The 20,879-nt window shown below is 38.9% G+C and overlaps 1 protein-coding gene across 5 annotated transcripts in view; it reads right to left on the bottom strand.

Moving 5' to 3' along the window:
• The window catches only part of nrp1a (neuropilin 1a), a 64,857-nt gene that overhangs the window by 22,750 nt on the left and 21,228 nt on the right, over positions 1-20,879 (bottom strand). For all 5 annotated transcript variants that reach the window (XM_073864181.1, XM_073864180.1, XM_073864182.1 and 2 more), the window contains 3 exons: positions 12,861-13,088; positions 9,840-9,995; positions 7,149-7,315 (listed from right to left, as the gene is read on the bottom strand). In XM_073864181.1, the coding sequence (XP_073720282.1) occupies positions 7,149-7,315; positions 9,840-9,995; positions 12,861-13,088 (551 nt within the window). The remainder of the gene's footprint in view (positions 1-7,148; positions 7,316-9,839; positions 9,996-12,860; positions 13,089-20,879) is intronic.

Below are 20,879 nucleotides of genomic sequence, written 5' to 3'. Positions count from 1 at the left end.
TTCAATTTAGAAAGAGTGTGTGTTGTTATTACATTACAGCCGGTGTGTGTGTTGGAAGAAACAATTCATGCTTTGCCTTGGGCCTGCATAGAAGAGAATAAATCTAATCTGTCAAACACTCACTGACGCTTCTCATGCTAATTATGTAAAAAAAACAAGCGTCAAGCATATATGGTGATTTCCTAAACCTTACAGTACTGTTTATCTTAGAATGGGCTTATAATGGAAACTGATGGCTGTTTTAACAATGGGAAGATAACTGTGTTGGAAACTGAGTTTATTGCTCAGAGGTTGCTCTTTCATGGATCAAGTTTGGATTAAAAGAAAAATAATTGAAATATAGAAAAAAATGGTGTTCATGCTAATGTTCATTTTCCCCAAAAAGCCATTGTAAGTTCCGGTTCTTCATTTCTACATTTCCCGAGTGTCCCTCATGTGACTAGATTTTTCTTTGCAATCTGTCGACTTTCTTATTTCATCTTTTATTTTTTAAAGACAGACAACAAAAACCCACAAATTGGTCAATCATTAAAAGCACGCCTACTCTTGGGTATCTACTGTAGGCGCCATCTGTTGCGGGTTAGCCGAGAGGAACTAAGACATTGAGCAGACAGATGCGCGACGGCCCAGTCAAAGCAAACACAAATGTGGGCCGGCAGGTTTCACGGGGCAAAGTTCTACTTCATCCATCAAACCGCGGCTTCCTCCCACCAGTCCATCTCACGACACCTGGCTGCTCTGAAAGCTTCTCTAAAATTCCATTAACTACAGGTATAATTAATTCACATTTTCATGAAAATTGCATTACTGCCAGCTGAGAGATCTATAGGCTCCTCCAAGACTTCCCATTCATCACCCAATTTACCTGCCGGAATTTTGGCCTGTGATATTTTTAGCACTTCTAGTGATTTTTATTATTATTATTATTTTAAAAACATTGGGGTTGAGTGTTGATCATTTTCTTTTTTTCGTCAGAGAGAGAAACTCAAACCACTTATTAACTCATTCGCCGCCAGCCATTTTTTGAAAAGTTGCCCGGCAACATTGTTTGTAATTTTCACAAAAGTTTCACAAAATGCCTTCCAGGACAATTTTCTTCTAAAAATATATAAACATACAAATATATCAAATGAAAAAACAGACTCTTTGCTTTCAAACAAATAATAATAAACTATAAACTCTTAAATATGGGTATGTGTCTTTAAAAATATATTTTTTAGCAAAAAGCTGAAATAATTGCATTTTTGTGAAGGAATTTTGTTAGAGATAAAATTCAGAACGATTATAAAAACATAAATAGAGTTTAAAATTAGTAAATAACGTTTTGGCTTCAGTTTTTTTTTCATAAAGAAAAGTTAAGTGGGGGCAAAAATAAAACGTCTTTAAATGAAACGTAAAAAGTATTATTTTCCCAGTCGTGACGTATATCCAAGTAAAAGGGCTTATGACATGGAAAAAAAGGAGGGTGGGACTTGAATTTGTCCTTCGAGGATTGATTGGATCGTTGGAAGTTGGGTCGTGTTGCTATTTGCTATTCCCTGCGATCTTTTCCCGGCCCCGCCCTCGCACGACTTTAATATGATTTTCCCATTTGCCATTAAAACAAAATTTACATTAATTTAGCTCAATTGGCACTTTAAAGCATTGCGTTAGCAGTGCAAAGGTCAATAGTTTGATCTACAAGTAAAATTTGACAAACATACATTGACAAAAGTCGTTTAGATGAAGGAATCTACCAAATGTATAAATGTAATGTATGTCAGTGGTCTTCTTAATATCAAACAACATAACTTAAATACATTTAAAAATGTATTAATAATCCGCTTGATCTCAAAGGAATTTGTATTTTACAAGGTGTCTGTTAAAATTCATACAGGGAAAAGCGTACAAAATCCTAACATATTTAGAAAGAAAGCAACAGTGACGGCCGGTTTTTTTCGAGGGCGCACGATTCAAAGTTAATCAAAAATGTATGTAGCCCGTCATGTGCGTGGTTCCTAATTTCAAAATATGTGTTCATCGTGTCGAGAGATCCTATGTGCATCACGTGTCTTGTCAAAATAAGTGCCTGCTGCAGATGCGTCTAAAGGGTTTATGATAAAAGAGACGCCAGATACTCGCATAATCTAATGCATTATCAGAGTTTACTGTTAAGGGAGTGTCTTGCGTGTATTTTGTGCACGTGAGCGTCTCTTTTATCATAAACGGTTTTGATGCATGTGCAGCAGCACTTATTTTGACGAAACACATCACGCGCATGGTTCACATGACGCAACAAACACATATTTTAAAAACACGAGCAACACACATGACACTCCAAACACATATTTTAAATTTCCCCCCTTCGGAAAAGCAGTCACGAGCCGCTACTGGAAAGCAATAATGAAGCCCAAAGTTCAAAAACAGATCGTATTTAAACATATGAGATCGTAGGAATTCTTGCAAATTAGCTACCTTGTAAAATAGTAAAAACTGCCATTAGATTGTGTCTAGTAACTTAGGCAGTGAAGATGGTTTACATCAATGCAAGAATGTACCTATCGCAGGTGCGCTGCTGGCAGGGTGGCCTAGCTTGACACCAGCTCTGCAGGCTTTGTCAGTAGAGACTCTCATGTTAATTACATTCCCACTGTCTAATTACTCATCAGCTGGCAGGAGAACAGCGTATTCTCAAAATAGCAACGCCTTATTTCTTAATTGAAGAAAAATGAAGTAAAACAATGGAGAGGGGACGTGGCAGCGTCTAGATGACCATCGCTAATAGAAAACACATGGAGATGACATGCGAAAGAAAACAGGAAAGCGCTCTGTTACAGGGAGCGACATTTCACTCCCAAGTTTTCACGTTCTGGCTATTTCCCCTTTCCATTCAACCTTCATAGATAAAACCAAATGTGTCTAAAGTGCCTGAGAGAAATGTTTTCTCAGAGGAAGTCTGTAATTAGTGCCTGCTTGATGGCAATGGAACTCTGACCTGTTTTTGTAGTGAAATAGGTCGGCGTCTGAAGGCATTGGCACGGCGGGTAAAAATAAAAGGGTGGGGTGGTGGCTCAATCATTGTTTTCATCTACAGACCTTGCACATTCCCGTTTCACCTCCATCAATCAAGTTGATGGCTTTTATGTTAAACTGGCTGACACAAAACCTGGCTGGCACTCCATAGTCGTGGATTTATAAACATCGACCTTATTGTTCTGGACGCTCTGGCCTCTTGTCAGAGGTTCTTTAATGAACAAGATAAAGGCAAACATCATCTCCTGCCACGCTAAAGAAGTCAGGCACTCACGTCTATGTGAATCAACCCCTGATCAAACCATTTAGCTGAACAGCAGGATAGACGTATGCAGCAGGTGCCTAAATGAACCGCTGTGTATTCAAAGCACTAATGCATAAATGCAAATGGTTGACGTGTTTTGGTAGACCAGTGGACAAGAATGATTGTTAGGCTGCGATTAATGAAACAAAACATGATCTGTAATGAGCGACTCCTATTGAACCTATTGAACCTGCTAGACAGGAGAAACTTTTTTTAAGTATTGACGGTTGACTATTTCTTAGATCATATTGCATAATTCATAAAAGCTCTCTGATCATCGGCTGGTGTTCGAGTGGATGAGCTCGCATTTATTGCATCACTTGCAGTATGTTGCGTTAACATTGAAATATCCCTTCTTTTTTACGCCAGGCTCTCCATGGGACAGAAAATGAGTCTTCCATAAGATCCCTCACAGCATTGGTTACGGTTTCTATAAATCGGAAGTCTGCATATGTTAGATTCAAAATCTGTTGTACAGATGGAAATATCCCCTAGCGTCACGCTTTAACAATGGTCTTCCGATTGAAACCAGGCCATATCCATAAACACAGTATACTGGAAGTCTTCATGGGCAGAAGCTCACTTTCTTCCATCATATGTTTAAATAGCCCCTGAAGGAAGCCAGCATGGTACAAATAGACAAAGAGAGGCATACTACAGTAGACATTGCAGCTTATTAGCTCAGCTTAAGATTTCCTGACCTCAGATTAATTATGAGAAGTGCCAAGCTGGGAGCATTAGTGCCTGATTTTAATTTTTAGAAGGATTAGGATGCATGACATATGCTGTCTTTTTTACACCTTCTGGGTGAAAAACCTACACTGACTTTTACATTTATGCATTTTGCAGATGCTTTTATACAAAGCGACTTACAGTGCATTACATGATATGAGGAGCACAGATGCAAAAGTTGCTAAACGCCACCTCTGTCAAAAATGTGATATTATCCAGATGCTCTCGGCATGTACTAGATGTTCATTAAATACCTTCGCTTCAAATCCGCTTAATCCCAACATTTAGCCATTCAGAAATACCACTCCGTTGGCAGAATTCGCTAAACGACAATTTCACAGCAAAGTCCTCTAAGTGCACGAAAAATTTATTGTATGAATGACACTTCGCAAAACGACCGTGGATCACATTCAGCCACATGGATCACAGCGCCCCCTAGTATGTGGTTAAGTTTCTCCAATTTTACAAGCTTGCATGCACTTAGAGGGTTTTGCAGTGAAAAACAGTCAGATTTGTTAAATACCAACAAAATGACTAAAGTGACATTTTTGAAAATACAGCATTTTAATTATTTACTTATAACCTTCACTACTAAACCGCCTGATAAAAAATGCTTATTTACAAGCAAAATGTTAGACACACTTAGAGGGTTTTGCATCTGAACTTTTAGGCTTTCCTGATTTTGCCAAGTGGTTAATGTCCAACATTATGTTGACTTCAGAAATAAGTTTACAAGTTTAATAAGTTTTCAAGTTTAAGCTTACAACCATGATTAGCTGCTTCTATACCAGGGTTGGGGTTTGGGGTGGGTTTAGGTTTTATTTACAAAAATGTTGCCCTTGGGTTAACACAATATTTTCCCCTGGGGACATCTCTCACTTGGCAAAATCAGGTCAAGCGAACTTCTTATATACATTTTCAATTTATGCTATACACGTGTTTACTGGAAATCGAACCCGGTCTTTGCTCCACTAACTGAGCTACAGCCACTACAAAAACTACAACCTTCTACAAGAAACAGTGATATTTAACAGGGAAAACCTTTCATGAATAATATAAGTGTCTGCTGTAAATGACATGAGAGTGTAAATGTAATAAATAATGAACTGATAATATGCGTTGGAGGACGCAGGACCGAGTGCCAAGACGTGCGTGCCAAGTGGACTGTGCCATTAGATGGAGAAAGACCATTGTGGAGGCTCGTGTTGCTTAATGAAAGCAAAATGAAGAATTCCACTCTTTTAATAACGCTTGTTATAATTAAACTCCTCCACAAGTGCTGGGCACGCGAGAGAGAGGGAGAAAAAGAGAGCAGGACGTCTCCAAATTATAAATCATTCATCCTCGGTAGGGATCCGCCTTTGTTCCCTTGGAAACAGATGTGCGAGGTTCAACTTTGACATCTGATTGGCGGAAAGGGATTCATGAGGGCATGGCCCAGGAGGGCTGAAACAGAATACGTTTGATTTGCTGAAATTTTGCCAACTAAAAGTACCCTTCCTCTAATCAATACTCTTTAGAGAATTCAAAGCGGTTGCGAAATTGTGCTCTCTTCTCCTCAATACTGCATGGTGGGAGGCAAGTCATTTAGAGTTTCATTAATATAAAATGACTAAACAAGTTCAGTAAGCCAAGAGGGTGAACATTTGCAAAGTCTACTTAATTATCCTGAATAAAAAATGAAGTGGCAAGTGTGAAATGATGTGGAACCGATTGGTTTGGGTGCTAGAAGTGAAATATTACTCTGTTTCTCTTCAGGCCTCCAGTAAAAAAAAACTCATCTGATGCAAACAGATGCAGAATGTTTCACTACTGATGATTCCTTTGGGGTTTGATATGAGCTGAAATGGTTAGCATATAATAAATTTGTCATTAGACTATGGTCTTTCATTTGAAGTGATGATGTGCAAAATGAGCAGAGACCAATCATTGTATGGTTCATTGTACTAAACAACAATCTCAATCGATACCTCATTGACAAAAACTAGTGATCTATAATCTTAATAAGCCCATCTAAACAAATCTGTTGCAAGAAAGACACTATTATTTAAAGATATAGACTAGATTAAAAGACTAGACTCAAAATGCTTATCTAGTTAAAATCAAGGCTCTTCCAAATAAAGAAATGTGGCATAAAGTGTTTATAAAGTGCATGCCTACCTCCACAGTGAAACAAACTGTTAAACATCATGTTTTTTGGGGGGTTGTTGGTGGTGGGAGGAGCCTTTCGCTAATTTAATTATGCCCTGAATTAGAACACAGAGACACTGTGACAATATTTTCATAGCAATACAGAAAATCTGCTTAACAGACCTCCCCTAGCAAATACTTGGATGTGGGTCATGTCTGTTATTAGCCTCCTGAGGGGACGGTTTGGTCCAAACTTTCCAGTCAGGCAAAGATGATAAAACAAGTCTGGGTTCTAAGGGTGCCCCTGGGGTTTGGGTCACAGACAAACCCCTGACATGCATAAACGGCCTGTTGAGGTGCTGCAATGTTCGTGTAATCAACACAATGACTGCTAGCCAGACTTTCTCACAGATCTGTGGACCGAAATAGACGTGCACAAATGATGTGTGGAGAAGAATGTGCAGAATGGTTCACGCAAATATAAAAAGTTGCTTTTTTATACGTGCCTGTTTACTTTTATTGTATGCAAAAGAGAAGCATTAATATTCTGCCATTTCTGTTTGGATTCCAAATCATCCAAATTGGGAACGACATGAAGGGGAGTAAATAATGGCAGAACAATCCATTAGACCGGAGTGAACCGGTTTTGCTGATTTCATGGCTAGCCACAAAGGCAAAAAATTCAACAGTTGTGGCTGCTGGCCTTTGATAGAAGACGACAGGCCAGTAGCAAGAACGAAACTGCTGGATCAAGTTTAACTTGGACTCTAGTTGAAGAAAGTTTCAAACTCAGAACTCAAAAGTGTGGAGAGTTTTAAAGTTTTAAACGTTTCGTCTGCGGGTTTGCTGCTTCTCTGTTCTTCAAAAATTACTGCAGCTGTGCTTTTTCTCTGTGAAGGACGAATCCCTCTTCCATTACTCATTAATGATAGATCTATATGTGTGCCAGAGCGCGTCAATCTTGCAGTACCTGAATCCATTCCTTGTTCGTGTCCTCAGCGGGGGTCCAACCATTCTCTGGGTTGTTGAGTCTAGAACGTTCCGGAGACCAGCTTGGATTGTACTGGGACGAAGCCGCAATCTGGTCCGAATGGATTTCACCGGTTTCCATGCCTAGGGGCTCAGTGCAGTCAAAGTCTGAGAGAGAGAGAGAGAGAGAAAGAGAAAAAAATGCCCCATTAAAATGTCATTTTATGATCTAAATTTAGAATACATCAGATCATAACCCCAACTAAGGCCTTCCTCTTGGAAATAGGCCACTTAGCAACAAAGTGCCATGAGTTTCCATATCTTGGCACCAGAATAACACATACATACTCCTCTTTCCGTCTCACTTCTTACAGGAAAAGAACAATTTAATGGAAGCACTGTGGGAAGTGTACCACATTAAGAGGTACAGTAAAGCTTTATTCATAAAACATTCAGGTTAAGCTCTTAAGTCCAGCATCAAGAGTCATGAGGTACATAAAACAAATGCCTTTGGAAGATTTCCTTTGGGCAGTTGAAACGGCATTTTTTTCCAGGGTCGACATTTGAGAAATGGAAAGTCAGAGACGCCCACAGAGTGTCTGTGTTTTTAGAGGTGAGAAACAAGGGGCGTATGTCACCCCGCATGCCTTGCCACCCAGGATGGACCTACTCCTGATTGTTTTGTGATGTTATGAGGCAGTGGTCCTGAGGCATGCTGGCCGTGTGTCTGAGACAAGCAGAGTTCACGCTCTGACCCCTGAGGGTCTTCATCCAGATGCTTCGGCACAAAATTTAGGGCCCCGAGACACCGCAGGATGGGGACTTTTTGAGACTGAAGCAGAAGACGTTGTAATTTATTTACGAGAGGTCACAGGTACCAAACAAACGCGGACACGCAAACACAACTGTAGCTTTGTAAAGAAAAGACATGCATGGAAAACAGGGTGAGCTCACGTTCACTAATATTTACAGAGAAAGGTGTAGAGCATGTGGGTCAGATACGCATACACAAACGGCATGGGCCAAATATGCAGGCTTAAACACATGTACCAGATGGAGAATGCATCTGTTTTGTAGAGACAATAGTCACTGTTTATTTATACTAGGACTTTAGATCTGTTTTAAACCTCAGATATATCCCTACTTAGACATTTTAGGGCATTAAATGGAGGTTTCCAGTACTCAATATTAAGATTTTTAATCATGAAAAAAACTCAGTGCAGCATTGCACGTATCCTATGCAGATATCCCAGAATCCATTGCATCAAATAAAAATTATCCAAGAATGTCAATATTAACTTGTTTTCACAAAATGTCCTTTACGTTATAAAGGTGACTTATGGTGTTTTTCCATCACATAGTACCCAAAGGTTTGAGTCGGGTCAGCTTACTTTTGGGGGCTTTTCCACTGGGTACAGTACGTAATACCCGATACGTTTTTAGTACCACCTCAGTTGGGGTTCCAAGCGACCTGAGCTGATACCAAAATGTGACGCGAAAAACACTGTAGATCACTGACTGGTCTGAGAGAATCGTCACTACCAGCGTCATCACTTTAGTGTAAAAAGATTAGCTTTACTTTCGTGCTAGCTTGCGTCATCTCGAGTAAACCTGTTGTCACCTGTGCTTTGCTGTAAGTTCCCAAACTTTCTTTTAGCGATAAAAACATCCACAGGTTGAGAACCAGGAACACCATAACAGTTATTTTCCAGACTTGCAGTTTGTGGAGGCACATTCGCGACGCGCACGTCCGCATATAAGCTTGAATGCAACTTAAATGAGGCTCAGCGGAGAGCGTCGAGTGATGCTATGAAACTGTACAGAAATTGTCACGTGAGAGAGGTCGTGATAAACTAAAAAAAACTAGCTAATTTTGATAACCAAATTTAACATGATAACCACAGTTTCTGCCAGCATACCATATCGTTACAACACTTAGCATTGTGTCTTTAATTATTTCTCATGTGTATCTTTCTTTTTAATCCTTTAATCTTGTAGCTCCACTACATCTTAACACGCCGTCCACCTGATCATTCATTCTCCCCTGCTCTGTTTTATCTCCCGGTCTCTCTATTAAGTCATCTGTTCGCTCTCCACCCTTTTGTTCTTCAGAACAATGACTGAAAACAACCAGATCTTGAGTCTGTTAACATCTGGCATCCGTCAATGTTCGGTCAAGACCATAAATCTGTGGCTGTTCTCGGAGTCATACTTGAAAAAATCCTAAGCATAAAGACTTATTGCCAATATCTGATCTCCTTCCTTTCCTGCAGAGAACAATATAGTGGTAAACATGTTGTGCTGTGAGAGAAGTGGCCACTGAATGTAAATTTATGGAGGCGATAAATAATTGATAGACTGCGACTGCTCGGCAAAGCCCCTGCTGAGAACACACTAAAAATATTCTTGAGCGTGAGCCGGCATGAAGGTTGTACACACCTTGTTCTGTAAGCTGAAATATAACGTAATTCGTAGCATTAATGGGGAATAGATTTAAAGAATAAGGTCAAAATTATTAATCTAAACTGAATTTAATATGTCACTCTTTATCCAGTAAAAAAGCTATGTGATTGATAGTTCTGCATGATTTGTAACTGGTCCATGCTGGATTCTTGAATGGGTCTTGACCTAGTAGACCATCTAAAAGTCACCTAAAGCTTAGTACACAATAACCATTGCAGTAATGACTTACCATCTGGGACTGTCCTTTCCAATACAGTGAAGTTAGCGGAGAATCCCTCTTTAGCAATAGCGCTATCTGTGTTGATTGTCAAAGCCAAGATTCCAGTGTAGGAAATAATGCGACCAGGGGTATTCTGACCACAATATCTGCCAACATATGGACCAACTGTAGAAAGAGAAAAAGCAAAGAGAGATGTGATACACAGACATACTTTTGTAATGATTTTAAATCATTCTGTAATTGATTGAATATGAACTTCAGCTTTTAAAGAATATTGACGATCGACCTTGTATAACTTTGCTAAAAGACCAGAACATATTTCCTACACCTCGTTATTAATGGAAATGAAACAGGCAGTGACTGTTTGTCTCTGTGACCTTGGGCTACTGTTTTCTGTGGCGGTCATAAATTCCAGCACTTATTGTTCATTCCAGGGCCACTCTGATGTGACTTCCTAAAAGCCACTTTAAAAGAAAAAAAGTGTAGGAGTTAGAAGGAACAATAAAGAAGGAACTGAACATAACCGATGCAGTAAAGGGAGATGTATGCCATATATTCAGCCGAGAAAAGTAAATGTATAGAAGCTGTGTTGAGAAATACAAAGAAAAAGGCTCTTTTCACACTTCGCATATCCTTGGGTTAATGTCTTTTTTAACCCCAGGTTAGGGCCAAGTTTAACCCTTTCACACGATTCTAAAAGGATGGTGTCCACTTTTACACAGCAAAACGTCTTTGAAACACTAAGGTTAATGGCAAATTGCAGTGCCAAAGGTATACAGTGTGAAACAATGGAGTGTGAGACCGGACAACCAATCACAAGTTGCCTTGAATGGTAACTGATGAGTAACTAACATTGAACGCCTTCTTTTTCAATTTGGAAAACACAAGGGCAAGTAAATGATAATAGACTTTTATTCGAAAATAGTCCTATAAGAATGAGTCAAGAGGGGGAGTAAAGAAAGATATTGAAAAGGATTGAGAGTGGGCAACATAAATAAAATAATTATGAAGAATGAGAATTTGCTCCCAAGGTCTCTGAAGATGAGCAATGTGATTGGATCCTCATAAAGAGTCACTGGCATCCATTACAGTCCAAAAGAGAAGAAACATAACTGCCTGTTTGTGTATAAATGGTTAAGATCTGCTGTCTTATATTAACGTTATTAATCTCCAGATTCATTCAAAAGTATATAAATGTATGTGTGCTTGTGTATTGAGAAGGTTCTGGGTGCGGTTAACCATTCGGATTATCTGCATGACTCAACAAGGCTATGAAATTTTAAAAAGCCTCTCCATGAAGCCATCCTGCATGTCGGAGAAGTGGGCGGCCAGCGGGTGATGGAAGGGTGGGCTGGGGGGTTTTTGGCAGTGGATTGAAGTCATAGAAGCCTCTGTCTCATGCCTCGCAGCCTTTCCACACTAATGCACTATTGATTGGTGTGGCTCCACAGGTAATGCAGCTTGTGTCTGAACTGTAGAGACAAGTAACATCAAGGCCCTTGAGCACCAAGGCCGCTCCTTCAAAGCCTTGTTTGGTGCCAGCCTCTCAGCCCTTTCTCTGGATCCGTGCAAGATTGGCGGTAGTGAGTTTTTTATTGCAGATTTCTTAACAGATGGCTTCAGAGTCTCTGACAAAGCAAACAAACTCTGGCCCAGTGTCTGTGTTTTTCCTCAGGGTCAGACAGAATCTGCCCTTGCAGAACTTTGCAGGAACTCCTGCCATTTACAAAGCATCGCACTCTCAGTACAGTTTCACATAGTTCATCGTGTTTCAATCTGTTTTACCGAAGAACGCCACACCCTCAAAATCTGCACGGAAAATGAAGTTCATCTGGACCTGCCCATAATAAACACTTCACTCAGTTATGAAGACTTCCTTCCATATCTCCATTTGAAGTGATCTACAAAGTTTGCAACATCATAACACTTAAAGTAAATGATTATTTTTCTTGTCTTCTCTACTCTAGCGAGACACAGAAAAGTCGATAATAAAGTGGAAACAGAATGAGACCTCTGCTCCTCGCAGACTTCCTTCCCGTTTTGAGCAGGAATCTGCCTGTTGGGCTGTTGAATTTGTTTCTGCAGTCCAAATACACACATGAACGCACAAAAAAGTAATTATCTTGAAGAATATTTTGGGTGTAGTTATGACAACAGTCTGCATTCCAGAGTCCCCCACTTGTACAGGGAAAAACCGCAGTGTTGTGTCCAGAAAACAAACATGGAAAAGAAAAACTATTAACTGGGTAATATTAAACTACAACTATTTGGAGGATAGGAAGCTTCTGGCAACATGCTTTAAAAAAACAAAACCTTTAAAAAGATTCCTTGTTCTTCTACAGCAAAATCACATGTGCATATGTGATAAGAGTATTTGTGTGAGTCTAAATAAGACTTTTGTCCATACTTAGGAATGTTTGTTTTGCTTATGAAACCAATATCAGTTTTGGGGCAAGGCGCCTATTCTCCCCTAGAGATCAATCATACTACGTTGTTGTTCAAAAACAGTGACTGGCTAGTATGTTAAAGGCCAATTTCACAAGACTCACCCATTGACTTCTGTTTTGACCAGTGTCTTAGGTTTGTTAGTGGTAGTTTTTGTAAGTATTGGTGCTTGCAAGTTTTTTTTTAAGTTTTAATGAAATGAAAGATACCATATAACATGCTGCTTGTTGAGAAGTGTGTCATTACTTGCGAAATGATAAAACATTGATAGCGGGACACAAGCTATATCTAGCTACTGTAGTCTATAATAAAGACTAAGGTGTGAGATGTTTTGACTTGGGCCAGTAGGTAACTACCTAACAATGACCACAACAATCACAAAGCAACATTACAACACAGCAATGCCCTGGGAACTGTTATTCTTCAGAAATGTTATTATTTGTATATCCCCGTTTCTGTTGTGAATCATCAAACTTTATTGTTTCTGTGTCTTTGAACTGTAATTATTTAAAATGGAGTGCTCAAACATCATCTGGTCCTTTGTTTCATACATTGATTTTCCTGTTTGGTTCTCCGATGACTCACCTCCGGGGAATCCGTCCCAAATCTCTAGGCGATCGTAGCGGCAAAACACTCCGGCGGGCGGCTGCGTGTCCGGCTCTAGCTCAAAGCTCTCGAACTCCAGAACGATTTCCGACATCTTGGGGGCGAAGATCATGAAGGTGCAGTCCAGGTTGTTGGGGTACTTCTCCGGAAAACCAGGAGACTTGATGACTCCATTGTTGGAGGTGAAGTTCCTGGAACATTCCGGACCTGAAATGGGGAGGAAGGAGAAAGTGAGCTTTTTTGTTTTGGGATTTTTTACTGAGAAAGGCGGACAAAGGGGATAAACAAACAATGAATGAAAAACACGGTGGTCTTTGTTTGTGTGCTTGATGAATGTATAGTTTATGGGCCGTGGCGAAGGCCCACCCGGCCTGAGATGAGATCTGCTGCCTCTTGTATGTGTGGAATAGGGATCAAGATTGATCATCTACAGTATACGAAAAATAAACTTAAAAACACATATGCATTTCTACTATTAAATGTTTCATACGCACTCTCTGTGATGTATGGTAAGTGCTAAGAATAACACAATTAAACAAGATAAGGTTTTTAGTGACACTCTCTACAAATAGTGTGCACACTTTTACATCAGCAAGTCACAACATTTACCAAGAAGTCCCAGGTGGACTGGCTTTCTGTTGATGTAGTGTGTTGTTAAAGTTCACACATACATCACTGCTTTACACTTACATGATGGCCGCCCCACTAAATCTGTTGTGTGATGAATAGACTCAAAGATCTTAGTGTAAATACACTCTTGTTACAGAGTAATGCGCATTGGATCACCTCTGGATCATCAACACTGAAATGTCAACATTACATTACATTACAGTGCCTAATGGGCGGAATCCCATCATGGTTATTACAGTGGGTGCAAAAGTTTAAAGATCATGAACCAGTCAAGAGATTACATGACACATAATGATGTCAACATGGCTGAAACCAATATTAGATTAAAACAAAACAAAAAAAAATCAAATCTGACACCAACGTAATGTAATTATTTGGGAATCGTGTTAGGTGCAGAAATTACGGCCTCATATTGGTTCATGTTCCTCTTTCTTCATTTTTTACTTATTTCTCTCCTGCACCAAATTATATGACCAACATGGGAATTTGAGTTTAAAGTGAGTTGACATTTAGTGCAATTCTTGGTTGTTTTATAAACAGCAGGACATGCAGCTTTAAAATGTCCAAAAAGGCTCTAATACCTTTAATACCCTTTATGAATAAGAATCAGGCCTTTCCAAACACTACATGCCTCCACTCTAATGCACTGAAACTTGGGAGATCTGCGGGCTCACATGGGGAGAAGCCGGACAAGGTAATTTCAGAAACACTTTATCAGGTTGAAAGCTGTTAGATGAATGATCAGCAATCGCAGTCTCCAAAAGCTTTCCAACTTATCAAAAAAGTTTTTAGATTTCAAGAGAATATTTGATGATTGAGCCTAAAACTTTCATCTCAGACATTCAGTGTGTGATAACGGTGCATGGCATAGCACTAGCTGACAGACACGCAGAGTTTTATAGCAAAGATAATCTTTTGAGAGAAACGATAATATCTTTCCACAGGCAAGAAGAAATTGCAGAAAAACGTTTTTTCCCCTTTCCCCTGCAACATCTCTTACAATGTTTATTGCCATCTTTTCAGTAACACGACGTTCTGAGGCTTGAAACATACTTCTGCAATAATGTGATTTCATGCAATCTAGGCTAAAGTCTCATAATCTAATTATAAGAGTTGGAGCATCAAAGTTTGATTTCACAGCTTTTCGACATGGCCTTACTCAGTTGAAATATCAAGGATATCAAGGTAATATTTTCAAAGAATGTCCATTACATTATATAGAATGACTTTATGTAGTAAAAACATGACTTTAGCTGTGATTTCACAGATGGGGTCACATATGAAGGATTACAATATGAAATGTGAACTAAAAAAAAGAGTTGTAGTTCTCGGTTCAGAAGTAAAGTACCTTCACTGCTCTTTACTGTAATCCCAAACTGCTGTTTATTGTGATGTGACTGTAAGATCTGTACTGTGTGTGTATGTATTTGGGATTATGTGTTCCTTGAGTACAGAGTTATGCCACTATTGTTGCTGACCGCAAATGTTCAAAACCTCCCCAAATTCCAAATTCCCCTGTCACTTGGGTGCTTTCTGTAGTTATTTACGAGTAGTTAAGAAAACCTTTACAAGAGTAAGACTAGTCAAAACTGTGATGAAAAACAGGAGGGACTTTTTAGCTTGTAAACACAAGCCAAACAAATAAAGCCTTGTCAGATCCTTCCATTAACTCTCTCTCTCTCTCTCTCTCTCTCTCTCTCTTTCTCTCTCTCTCTCTCTCTCTCTCTCTCTCTCAACCACAAATACTTTCAAGTCATTCTGAACTACATTTACACTTACACACCAGAATTTATGGAAGAACAGTGAAGTAGTATTGAAACACATGGTTGATTCATAGAGGCTAAGTGTTAATTTCGACATTAACGATTAGCTTTTGTACGATTTATGTTAATGGCCTTTTTGCACAAATGTATATTCACAGGGCTTATCGTTTTAGAGACTAAAGCTTTCATCCTCTATTGAATTTTCTCACTTTATTTAACAGGCCAGAGGCAATGGTTGTTAAAAAGATTGCTTGCAGGTCCACTCTTAATGAAAACAAACCACCTGAAGTGTTATACTGTACATTTAAGCTTTTGAATACAAAAGAACATGGACACAGTTGGGAATTCGTCAGCTATAAAGTTTTCTGGGTATATTACTGCACATTGGGCCAGCTTCTTGGAACGGGACTTATCCCCAGACTAGAAATGCATGTTTGAGCTGCCTTAATTTAACAACATTAAATATCTTAACATATATTAGTGCCATTGTTTTGTCTGCACACCTGTATTGTTTTTTGTAAGGTACGTTCATAAACTACTTAAATGTCCTTATATAACTACGGCCTAGTCCTGAAATAATCCAAACCCAAACTGCCCTATAGTGTTGAAATTTATGCTAACGTTGCTATGCTAAGATGAGGGAATGTACAGAGAGCACCATTAGATCCCATGGCACGCGACTAAGTCGGTATAATGCTGAAACAGTATAAAAGGTGGTTTAAGGTGTTCTGGGTTTAGTGAACTAATCACTGTTGTTTATATTCCATATATCTTCAGGGAAAATAATTAATCTAGACACGCACACTTTTCTTTAGCGTTTACCCCCGTGGCTAAACTGAGACAGGTTAATGGGCGCGATGAGAGTTTGAAAAGCAAAATTTGGCCACACATTCCACCAAACATTAATCTGAAATCACAGCTGTGGGGTTAACCACACACTCGCACATAATCCACAGTTGCTGAAACATCATTTAGCCAGCCAACGCTGCTGATGGCTCCCCGTGAGAATGAGAGCGGGTATGTAACATAGTGAAACAGCTTGTGTCTTGATTTCATTAGGCCTGTGTGTTAATACACTGTTGTGGTAAAGTTTGGGGAGTATATAGAAATCAGGCTTGTAGACTGATATGCTTGCTTTGCCAGATGTGACCTATGCCACTGGGTTGTAAAAAACAACTAAACTTGTTAAAAACAACTAAAATGGGCAAAGCAAACCACGCTTTTCTTAGGTGTTGACACAGGTGCCATCGTAAAGACGTTCAGATAACATGGCTGTGATTAATGGTCAAGCCTGACATGAGATACCACTGATGATGAGTAGCTCAAAGTCTCCTAATGGCAGGTTAGTTCACTTGCGGCCATGTTGGCAATGTCCCAATCCAGTTTTGTAGTAGTAATAGTCGAACAAATAAAGCTGTTTTGGAGTTGAAAAATACCAAAATCTCCAAAATTTGTCAATTTCAACCAAATATGAGGTCAATTCAACAAAAAATCTTCAACAATATCATAAATTTAGCTTCTTTACCAGAAAATCACTTTTATAAGTCTGTTAAAGGTGCAAAGTAGGACTTTTAAAAGGATATCTTGACAGAAATACAATATAATATACATAACTATATTATCAGTTGTGTATAAAGACCTTACATGATGAATTGTATTGTTTTTATTACCTTAGAATGAGCCGTTTTTATCTACATACACCGCAGGTCTTCTTACATGGATGTCGCTGCCATGTTTCTACAGTAGCCATAAACGGATAAACTGTTCAGAGCGCGTTTTGTCACACCGTTGTCTCAAACGATGACATTTTTGTCCTGTGACGACGCTTCTCTATGCGTTTCGAAATTGAGAAAAAAACACACTGGCCCTTTAAATGTTGTAACAAAGTGTTTTTTAATATTTAAATTTAAACTGTGGTATCTTTAAATACTTCTAACAATTTAGCCTCAAAATGTACATTTAGCCTTAAAAAAACATAAATAAAGGCAGGTATATGCATTTATTAATTATTTTTTGTAAATATTTGCAGCTAATTTGGTTTATAAAGTTTATTTTACTAATATTATTTATTATACTACAGGTCCATTGAATGCTTGAATCTGATTGGCTGATGAATGTTCTGAGGTGTGCAATTATTTTCTGGGAAACGCACAGCGAATGTAGTTCCACATAACATTTCCATATCACTTTGGTATAGTTAACTGTAATAACGGACTAACAAAAACAACATGACAGACGATTTTCCAAGGCAATAACAGCGCAGTTTAGAGACGCACAAAGGTAGCCTCATTCACACAATCTCTCACTCTCTTTCGCTCCCTCGCTCGCCCTCTCTCTCTTGCTTGCTTGCTCACTCTCTCTTTCTTTCTTTCTCTCTCTGTGTCTCTGTTGTTCTCTTTCTAATAACTTCATTAATAACTGCATTAGAATGCTATCAATGACTCAAGCCTCTATTGCCAGCATTATAATGATGTTTTGGAACAAGAGTCGTTGGATGAGACGCGATTTAAGTACAAAAACCGGACGAATCCCTTTAAATATATCATGTGATTGATACCTTGAGGTGTGGTAACCGTAGCATAAGCAGAATAAGTGACACTGGGCCGTTGAATTATTGCAAAATAATGCACACCCGAGGTGTAACGGTCTGCTTTGCGGCCGCATAACCACCTCGGGAGTGCATTATTTTTCTAATAATTCAACGGCCCGTCGTCAATTATTCCTTACATATTTAATATTAAAGTTGGTACTCTACTACTGACACAGATTTTTGTTCGTTTTTTGATTTTGTATCCACTTATTACTTTAACAGCAATACTTTGGAAGCCAATGTGCATGGGCATTCTAGTCTAAAAAATAAAAACAACAAGCTTTTTCATTTAGCCTATTCATTTTTCTACAAATGTATTTATCTGGTCTTCTCCTTATATACTTTCTGAGTTTAACATTCTTTAATCCCACTTGTGAAACACCAGCATCACCATGCCTCCACACTTGATGTGGCTTGGAAAATTGCAGAGCCTTTAACTAAACGCATATGTCTCCCACTCTATGAAAGGCCATTTAGGGAATGCCACTGCAAGACAGGATGACACGGTAACTACAGACTCCTCCTTGTAAGAATAGGATGTGCAAGTTTCGAAAAATCGTCTAAAAGCCCCTTGTTAGGGATGTTGCAGAAGAAACTGATAGAAAGAACCTTGTGACTGCAAAACCGTAGAGGTATGAAGACCCCCCAAAGGAATGATATTCATTAGATAGCCATGCTGTCCAGCTTGGGTCAGGCTTGATTGCATTTGTAGATAGCAGATTCTCATCTCTTATCTTTACTGTGTATGTATGTGTGTGTGAGTGAGTGCACAGGATTTCTCGCCCTCCCTCATTCTCTCTCTCTCTGTCTCTCTCTTCAGATTCTCTGACACCTTCACACTTTTTCTGAACACATTTTTCTCATCTTTTGTGTTCTCCGTGCATGCTTCTTCTGCAAACTCTCTTCTCGCTTCACATACTCTTTTCTCTACAATCATTCTCTGTCTCACCCCAAGGTCCGTGTTTCATTATTTCTTATAAAATGGATAGGTCTGACTCTGAAATTTGTTGCCGCTGTTTTATAAAAGCGCAAAGTCAGTCAATGCATTGTGTTACAGCAATTTTACCAAGGCTAAAGACAATATGAAATGACATTCACTGCCTATTTCACTTTTCTAATATCTAACTAATAGTTTTTCCATGTGAGACAATAAATTCAAGAGGAATGTGATTTTTTGGACGAACACATGATTTTACTCATCGGGACTGGGTTGTCTTGGTCTTGGTCATGTCAAATAAGGAACATCATTTCAATGGAGGAGCAAGTCTTGTATTACATTCTGATAAATGATTACACATGGAAACACCCTTTTTGGGTATTAAGAGATTAATCGACTAACTTTGATTTTTGTGTTGACTTTGAAATGTGTTTGAATGCTTTTACTGCTACAGTTATTGCTTTAGTAACATTTATAAGCAACTAAAGATGATGACGATGGCTGTTTTAAATACTTAAATGCTTACTGATCTGAGACCTCCATAAAAACACAAAATTCACTGCATAGCCTTGATTAGATATGCTACTGTATTGCTGCCTCCAGCAATGCAGCCTACACGCTGTGTGAGTACGAAAGCAAAACAGTGAAATCTTTAATCCTCCAGTCCTCAGCTTACGTCTACCAGTGCAAAGCATCTCAAAATTTGCATTATTTCAGTTTAAATGGTGTTATATTGTTACATCATCCATCATTTGAATACCCGAACACCTGCCTTCACACCTGCACTATAATAATTTAGTTTCCTTGCATGCACGCACAGTTCAGATGGTGTCGAGACTCTATAAAGTTTCTCTAATTATTTTCCCATTCCTTACATATTCACCACCCCACTATTGTTCTCTTACTCCATTTTCCTTTGCATTCGCACTTTCCTTCCTTGTGTTTTTTTATTGATAACATAGCTGTACATTTTGCACTTACTGTACTGAAGTTCGCAGTCATAACAAACTCCCATGGCTTAGTCTTTGAATGTACATTGTTTTTAGTTTACACAGGATCAACAGTAGCTGCCCACCCATGCAGATAAACTAAAATGGTTTTATGATGAAACACACCCAGCACAAGGGCACCCACCCTAAATGAGAGTGCCCGTTAGACTTTACAAAGCGCATCGATATGTTTCAGACATCTTCGCTGTCTCACGAGGAGCCTTGTTTCCAATAAGACACATCAAGAAGATGAGTTCAAGAAAACCAGCACTGAGATAATGGAAAACTGCGGGAGTTTTATTGATGTTATTGATGAGAGCCAAATTGCGTAGGCCTATCTGTGTATGTCGCTGTGTGTGTGTATGTGAATGGGGGGATGCGTTTGGGGAATGGGAACCAGAGGAGAATGTGTTGCTCAGATGTTGCTCAGTAAAACTGATTCTGTGAAGTATCAACTTTGTCTCAAATGTTTCTGCAAATGTTCAAACAAGACATGATTTAAATATGAAGAGTTTGGTTCCAAAACGCAATAAATGCCATTAAAAATAAATAAAAATTAGTTACCGTAGTAACTCATCAGTATTGTATCAGGTCAGTATTAAAAAGTAAATTCTTAATTGCAGAATGCAATAAATCTGCTCAACAAATCACATCACACCATTCCACGCATTGTAAACAATAATGGCGGCGCTTTGAATACACACAGAATCCTAGTTTACCTCATCTACTTTGTACTAAGTGTTCAACAAACAAACAAAAACAAAATAATACTTTTGATGGCATTGATAAACCTTTGGTGGTTTTCTGTGGTGGGAAAGAAACGTAAGCCATCAAAATCTAATAATTTACGCGAGAGGCACTCAGGAGAAGGAAAAATGTTGGCTGTTGCTTGTTCTCCCGACAGCATCGAGCTTCTGTCATGCTAACACATTGACCCCCCAGGGGATCTTTTAAAAAACATTCCATTATTTTATTTGAAGTCAACGAAAATCGAGTAGAACCCAAACATTTTACCGCTAAGATGATCGCTGTCAAAAAAGTTCAGCGACAACGTCCCAAGGATGACAGCAGCAATGCCAGTGTTCTTAA

The sequence above is a fragment of the Misgurnus anguillicaudatus genome, chromosome 25 (genome assembly GCF_027580225.2).
Source record: "Misgurnus anguillicaudatus chromosome 25, ASM2758022v2, whole genome shotgun sequence".
NCBI classification, from domain to species: domain Eukaryota; kingdom Metazoa; phylum Chordata; class Actinopteri; order Cypriniformes; family Cobitidae; genus Misgurnus; species Misgurnus anguillicaudatus.
This window is presented reverse-complemented; position numbering and strand designations above follow the sequence as displayed.